The sequence below is a fragment of the Poecilia formosa genome, unplaced genomic scaffold (assembly GCF_000485575.1).
Source record: "Poecilia formosa unplaced genomic scaffold, Poecilia_formosa-5.1.2 Scaffold158, whole genome shotgun sequence".
NCBI lineage: Eukaryota > Metazoa > Chordata > Actinopteri > Cyprinodontiformes > Poeciliidae > Poecilia > Poecilia formosa.
The window spans coordinates 346896-363772 of NW_006800097.1; the positions used below are offsets into that span (position 1 = coordinate 346896).

Sequence of the window (16877 nt, forward strand, 5' to 3'; positions counted from 1 at the left end):
GACATGTTGCATATCCACCATGTCTAATTCAAACAATGAGAATTAAGATTCACCAACAGCTCAGGCTCAACTGAAAGACACAAAGCCTGTGACTGAGACCACAAACCCATTTGGAAAACAGGCTGCAGGTGGTTTGAGTGGCGTATGTTTGGTTGTCTGCATGTGGCTGGGATGTGGAGACTGTGCCCCAGTCCGTCTTTTACTAAAGGTACATTTCAAACACATCTAGTTAGATACTTGATTTGGGAACACCTGTTTTCTGCATTTCTATCTATACTTACAGGGGTTCCAGGAAGTCCTCTCTCTCCAGGGAAACCTCTCAGGCCTGGGGGCCCGTCTTTTCCAGGACCCCCTGGAGGCCCGGGGTCACCCTTAGTGCCCTCTTTTCCTGACTGACCAGGAAGCCCCTGCTCTCCGGGTGGACCAGGGGGGCCAGGATGGCCACGCTCACCCATGGGGCCAGTTTCTCCTGATGGACCCTAAAAGATGGAGGAGGAAATTTCAGAAGGAAAAGAGTATTAAAGAAAAATGACGTAACAAAAACAGTGATAAAAGTTAAACAAGATGAAACCTCAGCTCACCTGAGGTCCAACAACTCCAGGAGGCCCCGGAGGGCCCACTTTACCTTGGAAACCCTGCAGAAGAGAAACTGAATGAACAGATAATCTCAGCAGCACCGTTCTGCTGAGAAGCATCAAGTGGCTTAATGAAGGTACGGACGCAAATCCTATTTTTTATGAGTAATCTGTGGATTTAATACAATAACATAGTAATCTACTTTAAAATAATTTTGAAACATTTAAAGCTAATTTAGATTTCAATAAGATAGGATCTCTAAACAATGTTCGCTAAGATTAAGATGAACTGAAGCAAACTCAACACTGGTGGTTTAATCCAACACTACCTCAAAATCTATTTCAATCAAATTGTTTATAAAGAATAAAATCATTGCTGATTGAGTTTCTAACAGTCAGAAGATCCTCAAACATCTCTTCACACATCTGGAAATGTTTTAATATATAAAACTTACAACTTCTCCTCTCTGCCCAGGATGTCCAGGCAGTCCATCTTTTCCTGGTGGTCCCTGTAATATTATTATTAATAATAAGTAATAAAATAATGAATTTCAATATAAGCTACAAAACCATTTCATTAAAACATTTTCTTACAGGAGGTCCTTTGGGCCCAGGGAAGCCGTTGGCTCCCTGAGGTCCAGGCAATCCCTGGTGGGAACACAGGATAAGATAATTGGTAAGAAGAGACACGATCAGAGTGACTGAATGTGTTATACATGTTTGTGTTGGCAGATATACGAGTCAACAATCAGAAGATGCTTTTCTGTAGTGAATGGAAATCATAATTAACACTCACTCTCTCTCCGAGAGGACCAGGAGGGCCGTCGCTTCCAGATGTTCCCTGATTAAAACACAGGAAATTAAACAAATACACTCCAAATTGCAAAGTATTTTTATTTTTTACAATTAGTTTCAGTCTAATGTTGCACCAAATGGTTTAGAGCACAATGCTAAATAAATAACTTTAGCCAAATGCTATGGTTTGGGCTGGGTATTTAATTTAATAATATTAATCAACAGGACCTTTAAATAAAGTTCATCTCAACAGTTTGGATGAAATCATTGTTTAGACAAACCTTTGCTCCTGGTTTCCCAGTCGCTCCCCTCGGCCCCCTTTGGCCTCTGGGGCCCTGAATGGGATAAACAACAAATATTAAACAAGTTTCAATAAAAAACAAACAAACAAAAACAAAGAATTATAATCTAAATATAAAAATGTTATAAGGATAAATGATAAAATGACACACCAGACATTCTGGTATAAATAAATCATACATGATATTCATATTGCTACATGACTAATGAAAGACACCCTACAGAAACATATTTTCTTTGCTGACCCCTGGAGGTTAAACGTTTAACTGCAGCATCTTCTATAAGAGATGCTGCAGGAGATCAAAGGTAAAACAAAGTTATTGTTTTGGCCTCAGTTCAGTTAAAGTTTTGCTGGCAAAATGACAGACATGCAGCTTTTATAAACTTGATAACTAACTAAATAAAAATTACCGTTGGTCCTCTTTGTCCTCTTGGTCCTTGTTTTCCACTAACTCCCTGATTTAACAAACAACAAACTTGAATTAGATACTTAAAGTGCATGAAACACAATCTGCAGAGCAATAAAGGGATTTGTGCAGTTTAACTACGCATAGAATCACAATATTACTTTAGCGGCAAATAACATCTGATATTGTCTGACATTAAAGCAAAAATCTTTCACAGGACTAAAAACTTACCCTTGTTCCCTTCTCTCCATTTGATCCTGGGAATCCAGGGAATCCAAGAGATCCCTAATAAAAGGAACAAATATCTCAATATTGGCAGTGATATGAAAAAACAATAATTCTTAAGCTGCACTTTTTCTTTTACCTTGATTCCTTGCCTTCCAGGATATCCAGGAAGTCCAGGCACACCAAGTTTACCCTGAAGGGAAAAATACTCACAGTAATTACATAAGTAACATCAATCCATCAATTTTCTATAGTTATTTCTATTATATTGTTAATTTCTATTACATTTGTTGAAATTATTTAACAAAGGAACTGGTTGTTATGGTTAATATTGTATCTGTACATAACCTTAAGTTACAGATATTTCTCATTGAGATTAAAAATCTTCTTTTAAAGAGACCTGAACAAAATTACAAAAATAAAATAGACAGAATTATATTCTATGAGAAGTAATGGGTAACATTTCCACATAGTTTTGTTTCTCATTTAAACACAATCAAATAAACTAATTGTCTTGGCTATTGTGACACGACCACAGGAGGGCAGAAAAACAATATTGACTAAAACATACAGTTCAGTCCAACATTATTCTGCCCTGGTAGTTTTAGACTTAAGACTATTTTTATTCAACCCAGTTTGTTTCTGACCAGCAGCACAGGAGTGCAGCTTTTGGGAAATCTCTACCCGTCAGTGGGAATCCTGAGACTTAAATCCCTCAAAAATAATAAAAAATGTAAAAGAAGTATCAAGTTTCCAATTGTTGACCAGAAAAAATTCAAAACTCTTGCTGGGTTGCATCAATTCAACAATATTACTTACACTGAGAACAAAACAGCTGGTAAAATTAAAGGGTAACTTTAAACTCAGCGTTTCATTAACACAAACAAAATAGCTTGGTACATTAAAAAAAGAAAATATTCAGTATGAACAAAGGATTTAGAAAATTTATGAAAAATGTGATTTTATTATAGTTCAGAATTTAAAAAAGTTTACAATTAAGAACTGATTGGAGATCTGTTTGGATTTTTTTTCAGTTAGTAAAGAATAAACAGGTGTTGCCAGAGCCTAGATATGAAGATTACACAACAAGAAAACCACTTGAAAACTGTGCATACTATTAGTATTCAGAATTGTATGAACTGTACCGATTTTTAAGAATAAAAATGGTTTAAGTCACTGGAGTAGATTTGATACATGAACTGTCCTGTGTACCAGCTGACCCTGAATGCACCTTTAACGTGCAGCTTTTGTGAAATCCCTAGATGTCAGAGAAAATCCTGCAGGTTTTCTGCTGTGCAGCATTTTGGACTGGCTGAATGCTGCAGGCATCAGGATTTGGACCTTGGCTGAAATTTCTCCAGTACCAGCGGTGGCTACGTTTGAAGTTGTTTAAGGTGAGGAATTAAGTAAAGGGCTGAAAAATGTTGACATAAATCTTTGGTTTGGTTTCTCTGTCACAGCAGCTGACAGAGAAACCTTCAGGTTCCCAAATAAGAGACTTCAGTGAAGTTAGAGAGTCTGCTACGTTTTTCTGTTGCGTTTTAAAGTTGCCTGATGGACTGTAGTGCCTTGCACGTAGTTCTCAAGATAAACATTGTGCATATGCTCTGGTTTAAAAATAACACTGGATGCCACTTTAAATAGATACAAAATGAAATATAAATTAAAGGTTCATACCTTCTCCCCAGCAAGGCCAAGTGGTCCAAGCTCACCAGGGGGTCCAACACGACCCTTGGGCCCCTCAGGACCGTCCTCTCCTCTGGGTCCAGGTACTCCAATCTCACCCTACCAACAGGATACAAAACAACACCTTCGGTATATAAAGAAAGCAACAATAAACCATAAAACTGATCAGTACAATGGAGACTTTAAATAGTTAATTTATTAAACATTAATCCAGCCGTCTATGATGTATAATTTATTTTACCCGCTCTCCTTTGACGCCAAAATCTCCCTTAATTCCTGGGAATCCATCTTCTCCCTGAGAATAAAAGCACATGAAAATATAGCACAGGTCTTTGTTTTGTATTATTGTTAGTCATCTATGGATTAATATGTCATAAAGTTTCTGTGATAAGTTACTGCATTAAACCATTAATCAAGGACAAACCTTCTCTCCTTTGTGACCCTTTAGACCCCGGATTCCTTGAGCTCCCTGCAACCAAAGCATCACATTATCAGTGCACTGAGATAGAAAATAACTGGAAAGTCAGTTTACTTTACACTGCATGTCCACTTTGATATGCAACACACAGGTACAAACTTAGCAATCATTCAATGAGAAAACGTAAATTTTAATGAACACCTTGATAAATTAAGAATAAAATGTACTGACCTTAATGCCACGAGGTCCAGGATAACCAATAGCTCCCTGAGGGCCGTTGGGGCCCTGAAGACAAGACAGAACGATGAGTTGAAAGCATATAAAACATTTATGTAAATATATTTGTTATTTTTATAAACACTATTACTGTAACTCTATGAACTTTAAAATGCATTTAATGAAAAGATATTCAGAACCCTGGTAGAGTCAGAGAAACTGAAGGTCTGTGACACCAACCTGATTTCCTTTAGTGCCAGATGGCCCCTCCTTTCCTGGGTGACCCTGAGAATAAATGAAAAAGAGCCTCAGCCTTAGTGTGGTTATTTATTTAATCTAAAAATAAAATAATTAATCAAAACGAACTTACAGGAGGGCCGTCAGCTCCTGGCATTCCTGGCAAACCTGGTTTTCCAGTGGGACCCTAGAGAGAAAGTAAAGAAGGTAAAAATCTAAAATTATAAGTAAAAACCACCAAACCATCAATCATTTTAATTTAGACACATTATTCTTTTCAGGGTTGAAGGTGGGATGGTGTTTATTGTCTGCAGCCAATGGGTGAGGACTCAGGAAAGGTTGCATTTCAAAAGTATTTCATATATCAATAATATAACATTTTTATAAAATCTAGAACCCAATTAGATGAAGAGATTATAAAACATGACAGGATTATTCTCAGTTCTTTTGAAATGTACTTTAAACAAGTAGTTACATCTGGAAAATGAAGGTTTTATGATCTTATCCATCCATTTTCTAAACTAAAATAGTGGCCAAATCTGGTTAAAGATGTGTCACAACTTCTGAAAAAGATTTAAAAAACTGTGATGTTTCTGGCTTCTTACTTTCTCTCCTGGTGGTCCGATCGCCCCCTGAGGTCCTGGCATTCCCTGCAAAGAAAAACAGAGTTAATTTTGCTAAAATTATAAAAACATTTTGTAGATGTACACTCCAAGAATATCTATAAATAAAACAAATCCAGGACTTATACTACTGAGATGCAGACATGAGGAATTCAGCATCTAAGCGGCAAAAACCTGATCGAGTTTGTTTCAAAACTGTGCAACACGATCGATGACTGGTGACATAAAAACAACTATTACACATTAAGGCTGCACAATATTTAACTACTGTACAACTCAGAGGTTCTTATGATATGTAGCTTCAATTCTTTGTGGATATTTCACAACTACAACTCTATTACATCTTTTTACATCTTAAGACATTTTTACTGTTTCTTCCTTGTAAAAAAATCAATCATATTGGGTTAAGTTCCTGTGAACATCAATTTTCAAGTTTTGCCAAACATTGTCACTTGACTAGACGTCCATCATGTCTTAGTGGGCTCGCAGTTGTGCCACATTCTTTCCGTTTTCAGATAATAAATTGAACAGAGATCAAAGTTCATCGCTGTTTTATCAAATAATCCTGTTTTAGACTTTTTCAGAGGTTCCTTCCTGACTTCTCAGCTGTGCTCCTGGTCTTCATGAAGCTGTTGGAACAATAATTTTCTCTAACAGGTCCTTCACAGAAGATCTGCATTTTTATTGACAGACACACAGCTGGTCTCTATTTGCTAATATGGTGATTTTTTAAGTCAAAGACGTGAAGGGTTAAAAATTCCTATGCATGCAACACTTTTCAAACATTCATGTGGAAAAGAATGGAAAAAACATCTCACATTTTCCGTCATAAAAATTTAATAAAAATATGTTAAAATTTGCGGTTGTTCCATTGCAGAAAGTGAAAAGGTTTAAGTGTTTCTGTATTCAGACCAGCCCAGGAAAAGGTATTAATGAGATCCTTTACATAGTCTTTGCCCTTTAGCCTTGAATGGCTCTTGTGTTTTTATGTGACCATAATACTGGCACAAATAGAAAAAAACAAAACCAATAATACATCTTCATAAACATAAAACAATGTGGCATTCTCACATTTATTGAGAATGAAGGAATTAAAATGCATGGAGCTTTAAACGCATCTCAGGCTGGAGGATAAAAACTTCAGCACATAATTATTTCAGTAAGTTGACACACAGAGACAGCTGATGGTTTCTCACCTGAGTTCCTGGAGTTCCCTGCTGACCAGGAGGTCCTGGCTCACCTTGGGGACCCTTAAAGACACAGAGCGAGGATAAACGATGACTCAGAGACGCATAATGAAGAAGAGAGATTGATAATTCATTTTAGAGAGTTTCTTTATTTTGCAACAACCATAGGAGTCAAAAATGACTACACAGATTACTACAAAATATAACTGATTATACGGATACTGACCAAGTTTCCTTTGGGACCATGAGGTCCATCATTTCCTCTTACACCCTAAAAAGAGATTATACAATGTCATTCAATTATGGACACCAACTGAACATTTGAAACATATTTTATTTGAAAGTATTAGCAAATAAAGCTAAACAGCTGGCATAACTATTATGTTATTTTAAAAACACAAATCTCAAACTGTAACATATGCAGAAAAAAATCAAGTGGGTTTCTAACTGATTCTAACAGTTGTGATTTTTCCATAACTATCACAAATTACAGTGATAAAGATATTGAGGATTAATTTAGTAATTTCCTTTCTATGGACATGAGGTTGCTGTGGTCAGACATTAATAAGTTAATGGTGTTAAAATAAGACAGAGAAGCATAGTTTAAACTGATTTTACTCACAGGAGGTCCAGGGATTCCTGGAGGACCTTTAGGGCCAAGCAAACCACGAGGTCCCTGCAGAAGGACGAAGAAGAACCAATAAGAATCCATCACTAACATCTAGAGACTTTCACGCTACAAGAACAAGTTTCATCTTGTTGCAACTTGTTTAATCTAAAACCATCTTCCATTCAACATGCACAACACAAAATCTCAAAATACAGAGATGTTAAATCTCCTTGGTTGTCATGGAAACACTCACGGGTTCACCTGGGAGACCCCTGGGTCCAACGTCTCCATCGTCTCCCTACAAAAACAGACATGTCAGTGAGTAGGTGATAACTAAAAGATGTGAAGTAACAATATGTAAAAAGTACTTTTTAATAAATGTTATGTTTTCTTTTTATTACACACCCTCTCTCCATCCTCCCCAGGAGATCCTTGCAGTCCCATTGGACCTGGATCACCCTAAATAGAGGATATTTCAGATGAAGACTTTGGATATTCTACAGCTGTTTATAAAATTATAAGCAATGAAAGCTGCTGATAAAACAGTATCAGAACAGAATCTTACATTAATGTTAAAATAAAGGTAAAAATGTATATTATTCCTAAAGTTTAACTTACTCTGTGTCCCTTATCGCCAGGCAAACCAGGAAGGCCATCAAAACCACGATCGCCCTGAAACAAAAACAAACATTTTTAGGAAACTTATATTATTTCAAAACATAAAGCTGAGACTATTCTGCAAGTTTTGGGAGTTCTGGAAAATTGTTTTAAACTTGATTAATTATTCCAAATGAATGACTTTACCTTGGTTCCAGGCTCTCCAGGCATTCCCCTAGCACCATCAGCACCAGCACGGCCCTGTTGACAGGATACGGAAAACATGGTTTTATGACGTGTATCTGTAGCTCTGGAGGGTGATACTCGTACAAACACAAATGAAATAGAGTCAAATGGATGCGGATAAAATATTTTATATTTCTTTAAAAAACCAGTCATTTTACTCACTCTTCTTCCAGATTTGCCTGGAGGACCCATCAAGCCCTGGGGACCCCTGGGGCCCTAAACAAAGAATGCCAGTGATGTTTTACATCCATGTAAGCTGAACTCACCAGTCTGGTGAAACGACTGATTTACCTGAGAACCAGGATCTCCGCTCTCGCCTTTCAAACCTGGACTTCCTGGATTTCCCTGAGGAAAAACAAGATCATCAGAGCAAACTTTTTTGTAATTCCTCAGGCATTAATGATGGCACAGTTTGATGTAAAAAAAAATCTTATGAAATAACAGATATAAAATGAACAGATCTGTAGTTCGTTGCCGTTAACCCACCAGGGGTCCTGGGCGTCCTGTGAATCCCATCGGTCCAGGCGGGCCCTTCAGAGCCATCTACAGAAAGCAAAAAAAATTCAATCTTAACTTCAGTAATGATAGGGACATATGGCTATTTATTATGGTTTTGTTTGAATCAAGGAAAGTGTCTTCCTGCAACAACTTTACATTTTTTTCCCCACTGATATTTGATTTTGTCAAAAAAAACAAACTGTGAATTTGTTACTTAAAACCCCTTATGTATTAGTTTATTTTGAAAATATTTAGATGTCTTTCCATTTCCTAATTTAATTTGTCATCTCTTTCCAGGTGCACTGGACTAATTTACATAAAAACCATCTCATGTCAACCAATAAGAAAGAACATAACAATAACAGCAACACAGGCAACAATGGACCTAAATGGATAACTGCAAATCATCACTAATTATTAAAAAAACTGTTTGCATTGTGGATAAATTGAATGAGAATCAGAACTAACCCTGGCCTGAGACAAGATGGCTGCTGCCTGGGCTTCCTGTGCAGAAACAACGGGACCCTTGTCTCCTCCACTCTGTCCAAAGCGGAACTGCAACAAGAAAATAAAAAGTTTGGCTAAAACTCAAAGTCAGGTCTGTTTGCTGAACCACCGACAGTAACTACATAATTATAACACAAAACAAAACTGGCAGTGAACATTAACTTCAGCAAAGAGCAGAAACATTCCCACCGGTGAGAATACAGAATAAATCTAAAGGTTTATATTTAATTAGTTGTTGTTGTGATATCAGAAATAAAAACATCCGTGACATTCGATAAAGGAAGGCTAAACATGTTAAGAATACAAAACTATACCTACTGCGGAGTAGAAACACTGTAACACCTTAAACATTATTCGAAATAGAAATCATGTCTAAAGAATTAATAAGTAAATATATTTTACAGGCAGCATGACTGAGGTCCCAGGAGGTCCAGGAACTCCATCGGCCCCAGGCAGACCCGCCCTGCCAGGAGGACCCTGCAGGACAAAACAGAGAATTAAACAAAGATAATAGGGAAGAAACACTAAAACTATTTTCATCACTTATTAAACACAATAAAAACAATCTCACCCTCTCACCAGGGTCACCCACTGAGCCAGGAGGTCCAGAAGGACCAGAAGGTCCTGGAAGCCCCTGAAAAACAGAGAAAAAAATCACTTTATCACTTTAATAAACTGAGTATAGTAAATCAATACCTAAATTTTAAAATCAAGAAATATAATAATGCAATCTAATCAATTATACAACCAAAACAGCAGACAATGTAATACTTACAGCAGGTCCTTCAGGCCCTGGAGGACCTTCAATCAGCATTCCCTGAAAAAAACAATTAAATAAAACATTTTATTACAGCAGGTCAGTAAAAACTGAAGACAAATGGATGTCACAGCACTATAAAGAAATCTGTATTCTTCTAATAATACCTAAGGACATACCGGAGTCAGAAAAAACCTTTTGTAACTAAATTATAGTTACAATAAAAATGTGTATATCAATTTTAATATTTAGTACCTTAACTGATGTATAAGAGCTTTATTCCAAATTGTTGAGACTTTAATTAAGCAAAGAAGATTCAGTATTTATTATTGAAGTGGTTGGAAATTAATCAACCATTTTAATCAATTAAAAAATGACATTTTACTTTTACTAATATGGGACGTTGCAGTTCTTTAGTATGAAGATGACATATTTAAAACCCCTGTCATAATTCTGAGCTCAGCCACTGTGGTAACACCAAACACAACAACGACTCACAGGCTCCAAAACAGCTGGTTCTCCCTTTTCTCCTTTCTGGCCGCTGATGCCGGTCTGAGGAAAACACACAGGCATCCAGGAACACAACACAGTCATTATGGAGATACTACCACATGTAAACAACAGCAAAAACATCAACAGATAGCCAACAATTTCCCACATCATCTTACAGCATTGAAATAAATGTAATACAATGAAAATGTATTTTGCTTGTGTGTTAGGATTTTCTTCAATTACCGACGTGGATCTCCATAGTCTTGGTCCATAACTGTATCAAACATTTTGAATGAAAGAGGAAGAAGCTTACCGCCACTAAGCAAAAACCATACACTGAAAAGACACTGAAATCGAATGACCATTCAGATGGTAGTTTTCAGTGTATGTGATGCTTCAGGTTACTGATTATGTTTAACAGCCTCTACATCAGTACTAGCCATAGCATCGTTTTTACTACTTAAAAAATAAAAGCCTTTTCAACCAACAGTGTAACTTCAAGGTCTTGAATTGCATTCAACATATTTCTCTTTGGTTGACTGAGTTTTGCCTGGATATCTTTGAAATATTTTAAATAACTTTTTCTAATTTAGTGACATCACCATGTCAACACGGAGTTTTTTCAGAGAAAAAAGACTTTAACCGCATGTTTGAATTACCAACAGTGGATAAGAAATTTATCTGGACTGTATTAAAAAAAGACACATGGCAAACCCAAACAAGTTACCGAGAAGACATTGAATACAATTTATCAAAGACTAGAACTTCCTGATTGGTTAAAGCAATTCTTTGCTTCAAAAGCAAAAATACTCACGCCTCCCTCATCGGTCACAGCGGACAAGGCAGGCCCCATGTAGCCATCAGCCTCTCTGGTCTCTGGTACTGGGTCACTGTAGTCTTTGTAGGAATAATCATATTCCTTCATGCCCAAGTCTCCAGTCACATACTCCTCAGTGAAGACTTCTTCTCCCACACCGCCTGTCTTTGTGGCGTCTAACTCCTCTCCTTCCAGGGATGGTTCTACCTGAGGCTGTGAAGCGTTTTTACAGCCCCACAAGGATGGATGGAAAAACAGGAAAGAAAGAACCAAGAGAAAATAAAAGTACAAGAAAGGGAAGGAAAGTAGTGAGATGGGAGATGTGTAGAATGGAAAATGTAAGTGTAGCAGAAAAAAGAGGGTTGAAATAAGGAGGTGTACCAGAAAAGGGAACAGTTCAAATATAACTTACCTTGTGCAACTGTCATAAGTTTGAGTTAAAATAAAACAATGCGGCATTTCCTATAAACTTGATCCGTCTTTGATTCAGTTTGATTTTATCCTGCCACTCTAAATCTTCTGTTTTACTTTCGTCAACAGGTTTTCAGCAGAGCATCTCATTACCAGCTTGTGTTTGATGATTTGTACATTTTGTTTTGTTTGTAAGAGTTTGGTGCAAAAAGAGGGACAGTCTGTGCTGCAGACCTTCATTTTTACCTTTCTGAACACAAACCGATAATGATAAACTTTGTTGAAACAAGCTTCTGCTACGTGCTACTCTATGCAAAGCAAAAATGTTACATGTGTACTTACCAACTGTGTTTTTAATCCAGTGGGAAAACAGAAATATTTGCTTGTAACGCATACAAATGAAAACACAGATGAAAGCCTATATAGTGTTTCAAACAGCATTCCTTACCATACTAAAGGTTTCTTCAAAGTTGCAACAGATTCAGCACAAAATTTGGACAAAGTCAATAAAATCATAGAACACAAATAAGTAAAAAATTAACTTTGATTTTCTACTTGAATACATGAGAACTAAAAAAAACACTCTTTTACAGATTCTGACAACATACACAAAAGCGCCATTAAGGAACCCTGAGTGTACTAAGGTCAAGTCAGCCTTTTCTTTCATATAGGAATGCATTTTATCCATCTCCTTGTGTCACTGTGGTCAAACCACATATCAAACATTCTTATGTGGAGCTTTTTTCACAAGATTTTTGTTCTTATTTCAGGATGACTTGGCTATTAAAGTAGGTATCTTGACATGAGAACAACATAAGAATCTTGCTGTTAAGGAGAAAGAGTCACATAAACATGTTTGATGGGAAAGGAGATGAATGTGGGACATTCTGTTTTAAAAGGAGCTTGTTTTCTCTCACATGTTGCTTTGTGGCATCAGAGCCAACAGCACAGTAATGAGCGGTTAGAAATATGTAAAGAGGAGAAAAGAGCTTATACTATGATATTAAACTACAAGGACTGGGCTCACCAACATACAGGTACTAAACCAGTTTTATTCTGATACAAATTAAACATATTTATTTCTCAGCTGTTGGATTTACCAGACAAATTTGTCTATCCAGTTGAATTTAATCTACAGATATTGAAAACAAATTCATAATGGAAGATCTATGGTTTTATTTGACATGTGTCAATAAGAGTCATTTTCTTTTACCTGAACAGGTATCTCTTCTTGTCCAATCACCTCACCGTCTGGCTGTGGAACCATCTCCTCATAGTAATAATCGGGGTCTGTAGGGGTGTGGCCAGCCTCAGAATATTCAGTGTCTACATCCTGATTGGTCAGGTTGACAGGAAGTTGAGCAGAGAGGAAGTAAGCAGAATTGATTGGGAGAGCAGGGTTAGCAGGGTCTGCTTTAGCCAGAAACTGGAATGCATCGTAAAACTGTGGTCACCAGTGTCTTCACTGGCAACGCACATTTTTAATCTTACAAAGATCCATAATAGAAAAGAAGTTTCAGGTAGCTTTAAAATATCAATGACTAAACATTTTTCACAGTTTGCAGTGTCATTGAGATTTTACTGAAACTTCTTTTCATGCAATTCTTGAACTGGTTTTGCTTTATAAAGCTCAAGACAAGGTTAAAAAAGTGTGAAGTTTGCTCTTATTGGAAGCAAAACTGAGAGCATCTGCCCATCCCATGAGATGGAAATACCACAGCTTGATGCTTCAGTAAGTGGTTTCAACCAAGATAAGAAATATTAGACAAAGTGACTTAACAGCCTTACAGAGCTGGACTTTTGTCATGCGTTCTGTGAAGCTGTTTTACTTATATATCATATAAAGTCAACAAAAGACAAAGAGATAGATGTCAGAAAGACAGGCTGCTAAAAAAATTGCCATACAGTGACAAAGCGACAGCTGGAGGTTTGCTCTGCTGCAAGTGTAGTAATAAATGTTGGTTTCCACTTTCTGTACCAGGACTTGACTCTTGCTTTAACTGCTTCCATGGAAAATGAGGTCTGGGGCTTAGGATTCTGTCTCAGCATGAAGTAAAGAACAGATAAACTGTTTTTAGCCATGCTTCAATGTGCGCCGCAGGATCATATCATATGGAGAGGTTGCAAAGATTGTGAGGAACATATGATATGTGCAAATACAAGAAGGCAGTATGTTCTTATGAACTAACTTCCATTCAGACAGCTAGCTTGAGGATTTACATCAAAATCTGCAATGACGTCTGCAATTTTGCTGTAGGTCCCAGTAGATGGAAAATGCTAGCAAAGAGAATGAAAGAGCGGAGCAAAAATCTGTGGACATTTCAAGCCAAACATGAACGAACCCTCATGTTGTACCTGTTGAAAACCGTTGGTAACTTTCTTAACTTCAGATCCACTCAGCGCAGCCTTGTCAAACGGTGGGAAAGGCCTATGTTGGGATTTGACATCGTTGTCTGTCGTCTTGGGTTTTGTAGGTTTAGGTGAAGTGGGTCGGATGGCTGGAGATGGAGATGTTGCTTTTGTTGGATTGGAAACCTTCTGAGGTTTGCCGATAGTCGGTTTGACCAGAGGAACCTTGTTGACCACATCTTTACTCTTTCCCACTGAACCCTTGGTGGCAGCAGGTTTTGCCATTTTTGTTGGAGCTGGTTTGGTGGGTTTGGGTGCTTTAGTAGTTTTTGGCTTGGATGTTACAGTAGCTGCACTGGCCACAGTCTTTGGTTTGTTAGTGGTTTTAACTTTTGTAGCCTCTTTACTTGACTCTTTGGTTTTGCCGTTTGCTTTAGCTGCATCGTTCACTTTATTCCCAGCATTGCCATTAGCTTTGACTTCAGCAGTAGCTTTGCCATTTCCAACAGCTTTCTTCTCTGTTGTAGCTTTGCCATTTGCATTCACCTTAGATACAACGGAGGCCTTTCCGTTCCCTTTGCCATTTCCACTACTATGGGTTTGAGTTTTGCTGTTACCATTAGATTTCTCCGCAGAAGTCTTTCCATTACCATTGGCTTTAGTGCCAGTATTTGGTTTCTTCTGAGCAGTTGGTTTGCCATTTCCATTCTTAGCAGGAGCAGATGTGGGTTTAGATTTACTTGCTGTAGTTGGCTTGATCTTAGACAAGAGGATCTCTGCTGCAGTAGGTTTTGCTTTAGGTGATTTAGCTGCAGGGGATTTAGAAGCTTTGGTGGGCATAGGTGGCTTTACAACCACTTTGTATGGTCCAGTCTTGGCTGCCTTAGGTGGAGTGGGTTTAACTTTTACAAGAAGGGGTTTAGATGGAGCTGCTTTTCCATCGAGTGCTTTCTTCTAATATCCAGTAAAATTGTTTGTAGAAGAGTATTTATAATGCAGAAGTGCAAATTGACAAAGAAAGGGAGGGTAGAAGATGACACAGATAACAGAGGGGTTGGGAGGAAAATGAAAAGCACAAACAAAGGATTGACAGAAAGAGACAAAAAGACAAGAGTGGGTGTTTTGACAAACAGTGACATAAAGATGGCTAAGGTCTGGATGATTTACTGAGACTGTGCAGGCATTACTGGATACAGCAGAAGTCTAGATCTAACATTACTAAAAGCAGCTAGCAGTGAATTCACAAGAGGCATTTAAGAGGTGTTGGTTCTTTGAGCCCAAATTGTATGATTTAATTTTGCTGTTTTCTCCAGTAATGCCATTCCCAATATCAAATGACAAAGCAGCATCTTTGCTCTCTAAGGAACTGGAGGTTGTGGTTTAGTAGAGGCACTGAGGGTGTGAACGGTCAGCTAAAGCCAGCTGTTTTAACTCACACACATTGTGGAAACAATCCCACAAACACACATACAAACATACTCGTCAGTAATGCACTAACCTTTTGCAGAGCTGCACTAATGTACTATGAGGTCCAACTGGAAAATCAGGTAATTTCCAGCTGTTAAGCCATGCAAAGGACAGCAGCTTAATGTTAACTGGGCATGCAAAAACATGTCAGTTAAATTAAATCCCCAAAAATAAAAAAGTACCATACATAGATCAACTCTTATCTCACAAGTACTACAGGTAAATGCATGCAAATGATAGTTTATTCTAGAAAAAAATAACAGTAAAATGGTACATGAGAAGACACAGACCTTCAGGGGTAATAAATGAATCTGAACACATTTTGATACAGACTGTGGCATCCATGCATGGTTTTTATGAATATAATGCAAACGTCAACTGTATTACCATGCAGTAAAATAATTGTAGGTACTGACAAAAACATATTGACACATATTACAAAAGACAGCAACATGCAACAATCTTAACTTTTCAGAAAAATTAAGTGACCATGCAAGTGTTAAAACAATGAAAAGATTAAATAACACACTAGTGGAGATCCTCTTAAAAGACCATGAAAGGGAGGTCATCGAACTAAAAAGTGAATTTTGAGATTAAACTTTAAGCACTTCTTTCTATGTGACAACTGTATACCATAAATCATATCAGCATTATAAAAAATAGATGAAATTACTTAGACATTTTTTCTATCTTAATCATATTTGCATAAACTATCTTAATCATATTTGCATAAACTCAGTACAATGCAATTAATTTAGTACCATCAACAGATCCAGAAGTTTTAATAAGAAATGTTTAAATGACTTGTTAATCTAATTTGTTTTTGTAGATTCTGCTGTTTTGCTATGTTTATGCTAAAAGTTATCCAACTTAATGTAAAATAGATTTAAAAAAATTACGTGTGTATGCCAAAACAAGCATACCTACACTTCCTCAGTGCCGCCACTTGGCCACATGTGGACATACATACATACATAAATGACAACATTTTAATGACTTGAGACAAAATCTGACAGGAAGCAAACATAACTCTGTGTAAGACAAATGGCAGATATGAAGTGGGTGTTTAGGAGGTAAATCTTGATTAATAAGAAAGGAAAATGTGACGTAAAATAAAGGAGGCACAGCGTGATAACAGATAAAAGACCCCTGACTTACTAAATAATAAAACACAAAAACTTCATACAGTTTGAAGAATAAATTTAAATTATATTCAAATATTTAACAAGTCCTTGTAAATCATGGATTGCAATATTATTGTATTAACATGTCACACTCCCATTACATTTGTTTTCCCTCTTTCTTGCTCCCAATTTACCTGCTGATTGGGGTCCCCAGGCAGGGAAGAGGGGGATGCAGAGGAGGAGGGAAAGCCTGTTTTTCCTCATAATAATAGGGGTATTCATGGTCATCCTGCTCCTCATCAAAGTACTGAGAAAGGTGGAGGGATTGAAGGA

General features: G+C 37.2%; 2 protein-coding genes across 9 annotated transcripts in view; one reads left to right on the top strand and one right to left on the bottom strand.

Annotated features, from left to right (window-relative positions):
* LOC103146392 (H-2 class I histocompatibility antigen, Q9 alpha chain-like) overlaps positions 1 to 16877 on the top strand; it is a 285415-nt gene that overhangs the window by 172984 nt on the left and 95554 nt on the right. The gene's annotated exons all lie outside the window — the stretch shown is intronic.
* The window catches only part of col11a2 (collagen, type XI, alpha 2), a 42305-nt gene that overhangs the window by 10215 nt on the left and 15213 nt on the right, over positions 1 to 16877 (bottom strand). Inside the window, exons 6-39 of one of the 8 annotated variants that reach the window (XM_007564306.2) lie at positions 13960 to 14907; positions 12818 to 12937; positions 11191 to 11406; positions 10383 to 10436; positions 9903 to 9944; positions 9699 to 9761; positions 9530 to 9604; positions 9089 to 9175; positions 8609 to 8665; positions 8414 to 8467; positions 8285 to 8338; positions 8084 to 8137; positions 7898 to 7951; positions 7685 to 7738; positions 7533 to 7577; positions 7292 to 7345; positions 6896 to 6940; positions 6679 to 6732; positions 5465 to 5509; positions 4993 to 5046; positions 4863 to 4907; positions 4638 to 4691; positions 4413 to 4457; positions 4230 to 4283; positions 3980 to 4087; positions 2442 to 2495; positions 2309 to 2362; positions 2082 to 2126; positions 1652 to 1705; positions 1372 to 1416; positions 1170 to 1223; positions 1031 to 1084; positions 582 to 635; positions 282 to 479 (exon numbers count right to left, since the gene is read on the bottom strand). In XM_007564306.2, the coding sequence (XP_007564368.1) occupies positions 282 to 479; positions 582 to 635; positions 1031 to 1084; positions 1170 to 1223; positions 1372 to 1416; positions 1652 to 1705; positions 2082 to 2126; positions 2309 to 2362; positions 2442 to 2495; positions 3980 to 4087; positions 4230 to 4283; positions 4413 to 4457; positions 4638 to 4691; positions 4863 to 4907; positions 4993 to 5046; positions 5465 to 5509; positions 6679 to 6732; positions 6896 to 6940; positions 7292 to 7345; positions 7533 to 7577; positions 7685 to 7738; positions 7898 to 7951; positions 8084 to 8137; positions 8285 to 8338; positions 8414 to 8467; positions 8609 to 8665; positions 9089 to 9175; positions 9530 to 9604; positions 9699 to 9761; positions 9903 to 9944; positions 10383 to 10436; positions 11191 to 11406; positions 12818 to 12937; positions 13960 to 14907 (3147 nt within the window). Of the gene's footprint in view, positions 1 to 281; positions 480 to 581; positions 636 to 1030; positions 1085 to 1169; positions 1224 to 1371; positions 1417 to 1651; positions 1706 to 2081; positions 2127 to 2308; positions 2363 to 2441; positions 2496 to 3979; positions 4088 to 4229; positions 4284 to 4412; positions 4458 to 4637; positions 4692 to 4862; positions 4908 to 4992; positions 5047 to 5464; positions 5510 to 6678; positions 6733 to 6895; positions 6941 to 7291; positions 7346 to 7532; positions 7578 to 7684; positions 7739 to 7897; positions 7952 to 8083; positions 8138 to 8284; positions 8339 to 8413; positions 8468 to 8608; positions 8666 to 9088; positions 9176 to 9529; positions 9605 to 9698; positions 9762 to 9902; positions 9945 to 10382; positions 10437 to 11190; positions 11407 to 12817; positions 12938 to 13959; positions 14908 to 16738; positions 16828 to 16877 lie in introns of those variants that run through there. The other 7 variants (XM_016677532.1, XM_016677526.1, XM_016677527.1 and 4 more) reach the window with 7 other exon arrangements.